Here is a 12,523-nt window from a genome sequence, read left to right as displayed (position 1 = left end):
GATCAATGTTCAACCAAAAATGGAACAGTTAATAAATGCATTTTAAGCCAAAACCATGAATTTTTAATAAAAGAGTTTAACATTCATCAAAGTAGTTTTATTTTCAACCAAAAAGATCAATTATAGAATAAAATTATGAATAGTTAACTGGAATACTTAAATTTTCAACAAAAAAGATGAATTTTTAAACAAGATGATTAATTTTGTACCAAAAAGACCATTTTTAAACAAAATACATGAATTTTTTACGCAACAGTTGAATTTATATCTAAAAAGATCAATTCTAACCATAAATTAAATCATAAAATTTTAATTAAAAAAAAAGAAGAATTTCTGACATAATAGTTCAATTTGCAATCAATGTGATGAATTTTCAACTAAAATCATGAATTTTTGACTGTAATAGTTACATTTTTAAACAAAAAGATTTATTTTTAGCTAAAATTGTGAATCTTTGTAATTGTTGAATTTTCAACTAGAAGAGTTGAATTTTCAACCAAAAATTAAATAGTTACATTTTCAATTAAAAAATTAATCTTTAACCAAAGAAATTAATTTTTAAATAAAATGGTGAATAATTAACTGTAATATTTGAATTTCCAGCAATAAATATGAATTTTTCAAACAAGAAGATAAATTTTCAACCAAAAATGAAATATTTAAATTTGCAGTCCACATAGTTAATTTTCCGGAAAAAAAAGAAAAAATTTACAACCAAAGTGATGAATTTTCAACTTCAATAGATGCATTTTAAACCAAAGTATGCATTTTTAACAAACGAGTTTAATTTTCAACAAAGTAGTTTTAGTTTCAAAGAAAAAAATTAATTTTCTACCAAAAAGGCAATTTTTCAAAAAATTACATACATTTTCAGCGCAATAGTTAAATTTAGATCTAGAAAGATCAATTTTAACCATAAATTAAATCGTTAAATTTTTAATAAAAAAAAAAAATTAATAAAAAAATCATTTTCAACAAAATAGTTAATTTTGCAATCAATGTGATGAATTATTAAATAAAATCATGAATTTTTGACTGATAGTTGAATTTTCAACTAAAAGAGATGAATTGTTAACCAAAAATTAAATAGATACGTTTTCAGTTAAAAAATTAATGTTTAACCAAACATATGAATTTTCAAATAAAATGATGAATATTTAATTGGAATATTTGAGTTTCCAGCGATAAAGATGAATTTTCAAAGAAGAAAATAGATTTTTAATCAAAAATTAAATAGATAAATTTTCTGTTAAGAAGTATATAATTTTCAAACAAACTGATGAATTTCTTAACTAAAACGGCGAATCTTCAACTGGTCATAGTTAAGTTTAAAACCGAAAAGATGAATTTTCAACTATAATGACGGATCTTTAAATGGAAAAATTGATTTTCTTTATCAAAAAGGTAAATTGGCAACCAAGAAGGTGAATTCCCAACAAAATACTTGAATTTGGTTGTAAAAAAAAGATCATTATTTTTAAAGTAATTTTCAAAGGAAGCAAAAAAATTTCAACAAAATGGTTAAATTTTCAATTAAAGTGATGAATTTTGAGACAAAATTATGAATCTTCAACTGGATTAGTTTAATTTCGAAGCAAAAAGATGTATTTTGATCTATAATGATGCATCTTGAACTGAAATAGTTGATTTTTCTAACTAAAAAGATGAATTTCAAACAAAATATATTCATGAATTTTCAACTAAAAAGGATAAATTGTCAATCCACAATTGAATACTAAAATTTTCAGTTAAAAAAACTAATTTTCAAACAAAGAGATGAATTTTCAACTAAAATGATGGAATTAATTCTGATGTTAAATTTTGCTGAATACTGGTCAAAATATTTTTCTGAAAAAATGATGGAATATTCCAATAAAACAAGCTCAGTTTTCAACTAAAAAGATTAATTTTCAATTAAAATTATAAACCTTTAATAAAAATATTTATTTTTAGCAAACGAGTTTAACTTTTAACCAAGTAATTAAATTTGTATTTTCATAAAAAAATGAATTCCGAAAGAAAAATATAGTATTTGATATTTCAACCAAAGATTAAAATTTTTTAACAAAAACAGTTCAATGAAACCAAAAAAGACGACTACAACATAAGTGTAATTTTTAAGTATGAACGATTTTTCTGTAAAATAGCAAAATAGTTAAATACGGTGATATAAATCTACTTCTAAAAATAAAGAATAATTGTTATTCGATTTTATATTACAATAATTTAATTTTACCTTTAAACAAAAAAATAAAAACGCTCGCGCAAAAATTGCCCGCCTTAAAAAAAATTCTGACATTTCCGGGTTTTTCAGGAATATAAAAATTCCCTAACAATTTCAGGTTTTTCAGGTACGGTAAACCCTGATTTTATTTTTTTTCAATTGTTGGAGGTGCGTTAAGTAGCTTCATGCATAAAATCTGAAGCCAAAAAAATCTTTTACCCCTAGAAAGTATTTTTTATTTATTGAAGAATAAGCCCTAAATATTATGGAGCAAAAAAATTTTAAGTTGTTATCGGGCTTCTGAATATGGAAAATTGAAATTTTATTACAATTAATGGTATGAAATGGCACACTTCCGTAAAATTACATAAAGACAATACTGGGTGTTTGGTACCCAAGGGTATTCAAACGTGTGCTGTGCCGACGGTATTGAATAGTTTTTTGCAAGAATATCGATTAATGATGTTTAATCTATCTAGTTTAAGAAGAAAAAGGTTTCATAACAGCTTTTGAAACTTAAAGCAGTTCTAAAAAATAAAAGCTTCAATTTATTGAATAATGAAATACCGTACTTTGCGTGAATAAACGATTTTATTGATCTTAAACTGCATACAAAAATTATAAAAATCAAAATCATGTGAAAATGCCATAGAAAAATATGTTTTCATGTAATTTTCTGCCGCTATATGTTCCATTTTCTTGAATTTGGTACGTTTCGTCAAAGTGCAAATAAGTCGCTGGGTGTTTGGCACCCAGTATGCCCTTTAAAGGTTAAGTTGAATTTCGAAATATACAAAAAATACGTATTTTTATAGTTTAAAGATTCCTATAATAGTTTGAAAAGTGTTTTTAAAAGAACACAAGCAAAAGAGTCCAAATTTGAATCTTTTTTGCCTAATTTGCTTGAGAAAAGTAAAAAAGTGACCTCTTTAAACCAAAAAGTTACTAAACTTGACTAAAAGTAACTATTGTGCAATAATAATGTAAATAATTTTTACTTAAATTTAAAAGAATTCGATGAAATGTACAGAAATTTAAGGGGGAATTTGAGCAAATTCAGGATAAATTCATAAGAATTCAGAATGACTTCAAAACAATTTAACTTCAATTCAAATAAATTGTAAAAAATTAAAAAATTCCATTGATTTCAGTAAAATGAGAGTGAATTTAGAAGGATTTAAGGGAATTTAGGATACTTTAATGAAAATCATAAGACTTTTAGTTCATTCAACCAAATTAAAGTGAATTGAAAAAAACGCAATAAATTTAATTTAATTCGTCTGAATTTATTGGAATGTAAGGGAAATAAGGAGGATTCGATGAAATTTAATTAAATGACTAAGAAATTAAGTTCAGCTCAAAAGAATTTAGATGAATTCAAACTTTAAAAGAATTTAAGTTCAATTCAAATAAATTGTAGAAAATTCCAAAACTTACATTGATTTTAGTAAAATGAAAGTGAATTTAGAAGAATTCAATGGAATTCATGAGAATTTTAGTTCATTCAACCAAATTTAAGTGAATTGAAAAAACGCAATAAATTTAATGTAATTCGTCTGAATTTATTGGACTGTAAGGGAAATGAGAAGGATTCGATGAAATTCGTTAAAATTCAAAGTAGATTGAAACAAATGCAGGAGAATTTAGACAAATTAAAGGGAATTCCTCAGAATTTAATGAAATTACTAAGAAATTAAGTAGAGTTTAAAAGAATTTAGGAGAATTCAAACTTCAAAATAATATAAGTTAAATTCAAATGAATTGTAAAAAATTCAAAAACTGACATTGATTTTAGTAAAATGAGAGTGAATATAGAAGAATTCAACGGAATTCAGGAGACTTTGATGAAATTCATAAGAATTTGAGTGAATTCAGTAAAATTTAAGTGAATTGAGAAAAATGCAATAAATTAAATAAAATCAGTCTGAATTTATTGGAATATAAAGGAAATGAGAAGAGTTCGATGAAATTCATTAAAATTCAAAGTGAATTAAAAAAATTGAAATTAGTATGGAAAAATGAAGGGGAATTCTAAAGAATTTAATGAAATGTTGAAGAATTCAGGTTGAGCTTAAAAGAATTTTGAAGAATTCAAGTGGATTGCAAGGAATTTTTAAGAATTTAGAATAAATAAATAGGAATTCAGGGTGAATTCCAAATGAATCCCGGAAAAATTCAAAAAGACCAAAATATTCTATTAAATTCAGCAAAATTTGAGTGAATTTAGAAGAATTCAAGAGAATTAAATGTATTTCAAGGGAATTACAAAAAAAATTTCCGTGAATTCAAAAGAATAAATATTTTTCTGGAGGATATTTTTTTACATTTTAAAAGCATTTTAGAAATTCCTTACATACTAACAGAGAAAAAATGTTTAGGCGCCATTTTAAACCATTAATTGTAATGAATGACAAAACGAAAATTAAGAAAACTTATTTTCTAGCAAAAATTGGCGTAGCAGAACTTCTTAAGAATTTTTTTAAGAAAAGAAAATATACGGTAGTACTTTTTTACCAAAAGGAAGAAATTTAGTGTTTGCCAGAAGAAAAATTTGATTGTAAATATATCTCTTATTGCCCTATTTCCAAGAATCTTTATTTTTCTTTTTCTCGCTTAAATGCGAACTGAATTAATATAATCCAATAAGAAAATCGAGTAAGTTTATGATTATATTTTATGTCCAGAATTCATCTCTTATTGTTTAAAATTCTACTATTTGGTTGAAAATTAATGAACTGAAAATTGAGCTATTCCATTATTAGTTGCAAACTGATCAATTTTAGTGTAAAGTTGAATTATTTGGTGGAAAAATAACTTTTTTGTAGAAAATTAAAATATTTTATAGATGATTCCAACTGTTTTTGGTCAAAAAAATGTTATAATTTTTTTTTATTCAATTCTTTTGTTCAAAATTCATCATTTTGGAGTGAAATATTAACTATTTTGATAGTAAATTCAGGATGGCCACCAATTCAGGAGAATCGGGAGATAATCGGGAGAAATTTGCACGGGGAGAAAACCGGGATAAAGTCGGGAGAAAAAAATTATATCGGGAGATTTCCCGTATTTCATAATTAATGCGTTTTGTAATTTTTTCAAAGTGCCCAATTAGAAAGCATATTTTCAAAATATTAGAATAATTGATATTTAAAGGTTCACAATGTTTCCCGTTTTTTATGTCACTTAATACTACATGATATTATACTTAATAATAATATATTTATCATCTTTAAAATTTCTAAAATTTTAATTCAAAGTTATGGCTTTGAATGCGCTTTTCTAAAAAAGTCTAATCCAAGGCTTTAAAACTAAAGTTTTTTCTTAAATTGATTTTTAGATGTCAAGACCATTTCGTTATTAGATATTCCAAAATTTCATATTAAAGGCCTTGATAGTCAGTTTTGAATTTGATAATTTTAGAAGTAAATATAAAGCAATCTCGAACTAAAAATTGTAAAATTTAAAAAAATTGAATCATATTATAGTAATCTTGTTGTTTATTATTTATTTTAATTTTCAATGTAACATCTTGAAGATTTAGACTAATAAATCATTTCAAATTGGAAAATATTTTATAGGAAAATTTCAAGAGTTAATAATAGTTCTGAAGGAAGATTTGACATTAAAAAATTATAAATTAGGTTTAAAATAACAAAAAGCCAAAAATGAAACTATGCAACTGAAATTTATAAACAAATAAATGCATACTTTCGGTAATTTTAATTGGTTAAAATAATTTTAGAGTACTGAACTTACATGTTGAACGCTCAATTTAAAAATGTTCCCTTTGATAGGTTTTAGTTTTGCGACTAAAATTGAAAAGGTGGAATTTGGAAAAGTTCAATTAGAAATTTAAGAATGATTAGTTTTTAAGTCATTTAAATTTACTTCAAATAATTACAATTTTAAAGGATTTGATTATAAAAAAAGTTTGAATATAACAATTTTTTGTTTATTTAGTATAATTCAATTCCTTTTTTTATTTTATAAAAATTCATTTAATTAGCTTAAATGTCAAATTATAATTTCGTTATGTAATAACAATTTAAAATTCTAGAATTTCATATAAGCTTTGACTTTGAAAGATTAAATTTAGTTTTCAATATTAATTGTCAAATCTTGATTGTTTTGATTTTAGAATTGTACAAATCCAAAAGTTTTCAATTTTTAATTATTTAACTTTGACCGCTTTTAAGTATAAATCGTACAATTTCGATTCCTCTGAATTTTCAATGATCTAATCTTAAAATATTCAATTTCGAAGGTTTTGACATTGCCCTATTTTCTAAAATTTCAATTTGAAATTATTCAATTTCGTGATTCTTAAATTTAAAATAAAATTTCTTACTTTGCAGGGCTTCGATTAAGAAATCATACCTTTCATTTCTTTTTCTTATGAAATTGTCAAAAATCGTTCAATAACTTTTTATATTTTAGAAGCCTTCAATGCGAAATTAATAATTATTCTTAAAAATTTGTTAAAAAACTGTTAAAAAATTGATTTTAAATTTGAATATTTTTCATGATTGAAAATAAAAATCCAGAGACGTGGACGCCTGATTTGCGCGCGTGAAATTCTTATAAATCGGGAGAAATAACGAATATTTACCGGGAGAACCGGGAGACGAAAATTTGAAAAATAGTGGCCACCCTGAAATTGAACTAATTGTTTAAAAATCAATTTTTTGGTGAAAATTGATATTTGCTGCTTAAAATTTCAACAGTTTGGTTGTAAATTTTTTTCTCTTCACTGAAAAATCTTTCCTGGTTGAAAAATCAACTATTTTGTTGAATAATCGTATTTTTTTTCCTAATTCAACTGTTTTTTATACGAAATAAAAATATTTTTGGGTTAAAAGTTCAACTATTATTATTCTTGTTGAAAATAGATCCTAATTAATCGAAAATTTAACTAATTGAGCAAAGTTGAACTTCATTGTTGAAAATTTACTTTTTTGCTGTCAAACATCCATAATTTTAGTTGAAAATTAATTATTTTGTTTAAAATTTAAGTCTTATACAACATTTATTTTTTTGGGAAGATAATTCGTCATTTTGGATTGTAAATTCAACTAAGTGTTTGAAAATGAATCTGTTTACGGTTTAGTTTTATATTATTTGTTTAAAAAATCGACACTCATCTGTTTCCGTTAAAAATGCTACTATTTGGTTAAAAGATTAATTATTTCGTTAAAATCTCATGGTTTTTTGCTAATAATTCAACTTCTTGCTGAAACTTGAACTATTTTGAAAGGTCTTTATTTTATTATAATTGTAACAGATTGAACTATTTTGTTGGAAAATCGTTTTTAAACAATTAATTTTCTTAACTGAAGATTTAACTATTCGATTTTTGTCTGAAAATAATTAATAAAATCATAATAAACTAAAGAATATTACATTTTTCATTGAGAAAAGATCTTTAATGGTAAAAAGTTGAATTACTTTGTTAAAAATTAATTTTTTTCATGCAAGACGAAACTATTTTTTCGAAAATTCATTTTTTTTTAAATTTGAAAAATCATTTTTTGAACTGAAAATATAACTAACCCATTTTTCGTTAAAAATATATCGTTTTTAGTTGAAAATCCATCTATTTGGCAGAGAATCGATGTGTTTTGTTGAAAATTCAACTACTTTGTCAAAAACTTATTTTATTTGTTGAAGATTCATTTCTTTCGTGGAAAATTTAACTATTTTGTTAAAAATTTGATTTTTTTTTTGGTAGGAAAATCCACTATTTCGTTGAAAATTAACTTTTGTGGTTGAATACTGAGATTTTTTTCCTATCTTGGCTGGAAAATCTTTTTTGGTTGAATATTCAACTCTCTTGTCGAAAATTCGTCTTTTTAGTGTGAAAATTAAAATCGGTCAGTTGAAAATTATTCTGTTTTGGTTGAGGATTTAATTATTTTGTTGAAAATTCATCCTTTTGGTTAAATTTAACTGTTTTTTATTTAAAATAAAATTTTTTTAAAATTAATTATTAAATATTACCATTTTCTTTGACAATTTATATTTTTTCATCGAAAATTTATCTCTTGTGGAAATTTATCTCTTCTTTTTGGTGAAAATTTAACTATTTTTTAAAAAATCTTACTATTTTGTTAAAAATTAATCTTCTTGATTGCCTTTATTGAAAGTTGAACTAATTCGTTACAAATTAATTTTATTAGATAAAAATAGAAAGGTTTGATTGAAAATTGAATTATTTTATTGAAATTTCGTGTTTTTTTAAAAATGAAAATGATCGATTTTATTGTCAAGTTTAACCTCTTGGTGGGAAAGTAATTTTGTTGTTGAAAATTGAAATGCTTTATAGATATAATACAACTGTTTCCTTGAAAATACATTTTTTGGGATGAAAATTCTATTATTTTCTTAGAAAACTCGAAAATTCAACTATTTTTGGTTAAGTTTTCATCTTATTTGGTTGAATATTTTAAATATTTTTTTTAAATGGAATTATTTTCTACCAAAAAAGAAAATTAGTCGCTTTAGTTGAAAAATCATTTCTTTGGTAGAAAATTAAACTATTTTGCTGATTTTTTTTTGTTTTATTTGAAATTTAACTATTCCAGTTTTCGTACAAAATTAAATTGGTTGATGGTTAGTTTTTTTCGTTAAAAATTTATTTATTCTCTTGTTTAAAAATTTAATTAAATAATTATTAAAAATTCTAAATTAAAATTTTTTTTAGTTGAAATGTCAACTTACATTTTTTGTTGCAAACTCATCTTTTTAGTTGAAAATTAATTTTTTTTAAATGGAAATTTAACTATCTTGAAATCAAACTTTTCGTTGAAACTTCAACTATTTGGTTCGAAATTTATGTTATTTTTTCAAATTGATTTTTTGTTGTAGAAAATAATTTTTATTTTTATTACAAATGCAACTGTTTGGTCACAAATTAATCTATTTAATTTAAGGATTTTAGTTTGTATGTTGATTGAAATTGATTGAAATGTTTGAAATTGATTTGCATGAAAATTGTTTTTTATTGATAAATTTATACTTTTTTCGTTAATAATTCATCTTTTAGGTTGAAAGTTTAAAATTTGGTTTAATTTGTTAAAATCTCATCTTTTTTTGGCCAATAATTCCACTACTTTTTTGAAAGTTCAATTACTTTGCAAAAAATTCATTTTATTTGTTGAAGATTCATATTTTTTCGTGGAAAAATGAACTAATTTGTTGAAAAATCGGGTTTTTTGTAAGAAAACCAATTATTTCGTACAAAGTTTCATTTATGTGAAAATTTATATTTTTGGGTTCGCATCAAAATTTAAAAATAGGGTTAAAATTGTTGTTGTCTCTTAATTGAAAAATCTTTCTTCGTTGAAAATTCAACTCTTTTGTCGAACAGTTATAATTTTTTTCCTTTGGTGGAAAATTGAACTATTTTGTTAAAAATTCAACTAGTTGGTTAGAATTTGTACTATTATGTTACAAATTAAATTATTTTGTTGAAAATTCAACTATTTTGTTAAAAATTTAACTGTTTAATTGAACATTCTTCTTTTTGACTTGAAAAATAAACTAATTTGTTGAAAATGCCACTGTTTTTAGTTTTAAGTTTAATCTTTTTTATTTGAAAATTCATTTTGGTAGTAGGTTGAAAACTCTACTATTTGGTAAAAAAAATTCGAATCTTTTGTCGAAAAGTCATCCAGTTTGATTAAAAATTAAACTATTTGATTCAAAATTCAACTTGGCAGAAATTCAACTATTTTGTTGAAAATTTTAATATTTTGTTAAATAGTCATCTTTTTTGTTTAAAAAGAAAATTTTTTAATTGAAAATTCTACTCTATTGTCGAAAAGTCGTCCCTTTTGCTTAAAATTTAAACTATTTGTTTGAAAATTCGTCTTAAGTAAATTCCTTATTTAAAAAAACGATTTAGTTGTCACTGAAGGATAATTATATTTATATTTTAAAATCCTTCATTTTGTGTTTACAATAATCAATGGCTTATATACAAACACTTTTGTGATTATCAGTTTCTAAAATTATAAATGCAATTCGTAACTTTTTACAAATAATTACAATATACCTATGAATAAAACAACAATTTAGGCTCGTAGCCATTCGACGCTGAAATTAATTTTTGCTTTCTTTTTCAAGCTCTTTGAATTTGTTTTCCAATCTCTTGGAATAATTGGCCAACTTATAAGCCGCCTGTTCCAATTTGTTGACACTGTCGTCGATTTGATTGATATTGTCCAAAACGGGCTGCAATTGTTTGTACTTATCATTGAGTGAATTGAGCGATTGAGAAACATTTGTAGCAATCGTTTTAAGTTCGGAATATTTGGAAATTGTTTCCTGATTGAGTCGCTCCAGCAATCGATAATCGGCATGACTCGCGGTCAATTCCTCTTGTAAATATTCACTGGTTTTTTGAAACATATTGTTTGCAAGTCGACTCAAGTTCGGATCATGAGGATCCAGAGCTTCGAAACTGCTGGTGCTGGTTGAAAGTGTTGTGCCCCTTTTTGGCGATTCGCATTTTGAATTTCCCTCTTCTTGATTCTCGGATTGGTCAAGTGGCATTTCTTCTTTCGAATCTTTTAGCACGCTTGCCATTTTGACAATAATTTATAATTTTATCTGAAAGAAAAATAGAATTTCCAAACTATTGGGTATAATTTGTCAGGGTGTCTACTAGGGTAGTCCAAAAAACGCTTTTCAAGCTGCAGGGCAAGACCTCCTAAAAATTTCCATTTCCGGAGAAAGAAAATCCGTAACTTTTTTCGAAACTCAATTATTTAAACAATTATTTATTCCCAAAAAATGTAAAAAATAATCGTATTTTATGATTAAAATGTAATTGTTTGTCATTCTTTGGAGTAGTAAAATTTTCTAAAAACATTATGTAATTATTTAAACAATTATTCATTGTCTATTATCAAAATTTCTACAAAATTAAGCCAAAAAAATTTATTTAAACAATCTTTATTTGCACGAGCAGTTTTTTTTTGATAACGAATAAAATAAAATAATATGGAACACATACAATTATCATGTTTCTGACTATAGTAGAGTGATTAAAAAATGCATGGCAACATTTTTTTGCATGCTAGAGGGCCAAACTTCCCCTATTTTATTCCAAATCCGAAAAAAAGAAATTCCCTAATTTTTTTATTTATTTTATTTTTTATTTTATCAGGTGCCGATTTTTACTTGAAGTTTCTTATGTAAAATGCATGGGAAAAAACTACTTTTTTTAGTTTTTAGAATAGTTTTTTTAGGTCTAAAAAAATGTTACGGGAATGTACGAGGGCCTGCAGAGAATTATGCAATGAAGAATTTCATGTATTAGACATAGAGGTTTGACACCCCTAACACACCCCCACGACTACCTGAAAACTACCCTTAAAAACAAAAATGTCCATTCATCATGAAATCGACCTTTTGATCATTGTATTCTCGTATTTTTTTCACTTAAAATTATTATCATTGGTCTAGTGGAATATTTATTATGATTGGTTAATTAATTTTTAAATATTTAAACAAATGGAATTTGTTTAAATAGTTTTTTTCGAAAATGATTATTTCTTTAGTGGAATATTTAATAACATTGATTAATTTAAAAAAATTTTGCTATAAAAATTATTAGTACAAAATTTTTTTTTAAAGAAATGGAATTTTTTTATATAATTAAAAATTAATAGGCCAATATTCATAAATATTCCACTAGACCCACATTAATCATTATTATTTCGAAAGAATTCTAAACGAAACTACTTTTAAAAATTCCATTTGTTTAAATAATTGAAAATTAATCAACTAATGTTAATAAATATTCCACTAGACCAATAGTAATACTTTTGAGGGAAAAAACTAATTAAAACCAAATTATTTAGACAAATTCCATTTGTTTAAACAATTAAAAATTAATGAAGCAATGTTAATAAATATTCCACTATACTAATAGTAATAATTTTAAGGGAAAACAAAACTTTCGAAAAAAAATTATTTGAATAAATTCCATTTGTTTAAATATTTGTAAATTAATTAACTACCACTACACCAAAATTAATAATTTTAAGTGAAAAAGACCACAATACAGTACTCAAAAGGTCGACTTCGTGAAGAATTGACATTTTTTGTTTTAAGGGTAGTTTTCAGGTACCCGTGGGGGTGAGTTAGGTGTGTCAAACCTATATGTCTGATACATGGAATTCTTCGTTGGATAATTCTCTACAGGCCCCCATACTTTCCCGTCACATTTTTTCAAACTCAAAAAAACTATTCTAAAAACTCAAAAAAGTAATTTTTCAGAATTCATTTTACAAT

The 12,523-nt window shown here is 24.2% G+C and overlaps 1 protein-coding gene across 1 annotated transcript in view; it reads right to left on the bottom strand.

Moving 5' to 3' along the window:
• Positions 1-10,125: 10,125 nt before the first annotated feature.
• Positions 10,126-12,523, bottom strand: part of LOC117178101 (biogenesis of lysosome-related organelles complex 1 subunit 2) — an 8,186-nt gene continuing 5,788 nt past the window's right edge. The window contains exon 2 of the mRNA XM_033369343.1: positions 10,126-10,834. Within this exon, the coding sequence (XP_033225234.1) occupies positions 10,325-10,810 (486 nt within the window). The 5' untranslated portion in view covers positions 10,811-10,834 and the 3' untranslated portion in view covers positions 10,126-10,324. The remainder of the gene's footprint in view (positions 10,835-12,523) is intronic.

This window comes from Belonocnema kinseyi, chromosome 8 (assembly GCF_010883055.1).
Source record: "Belonocnema kinseyi isolate 2016_QV_RU_SX_M_011 chromosome 8, B_treatae_v1, whole genome shotgun sequence".
NCBI lineage: Eukaryota > Metazoa > Arthropoda > Insecta > Hymenoptera > Cynipidae > Belonocnema > Belonocnema kinseyi.
This window is presented reverse-complemented; position numbering and strand designations above follow the sequence as displayed.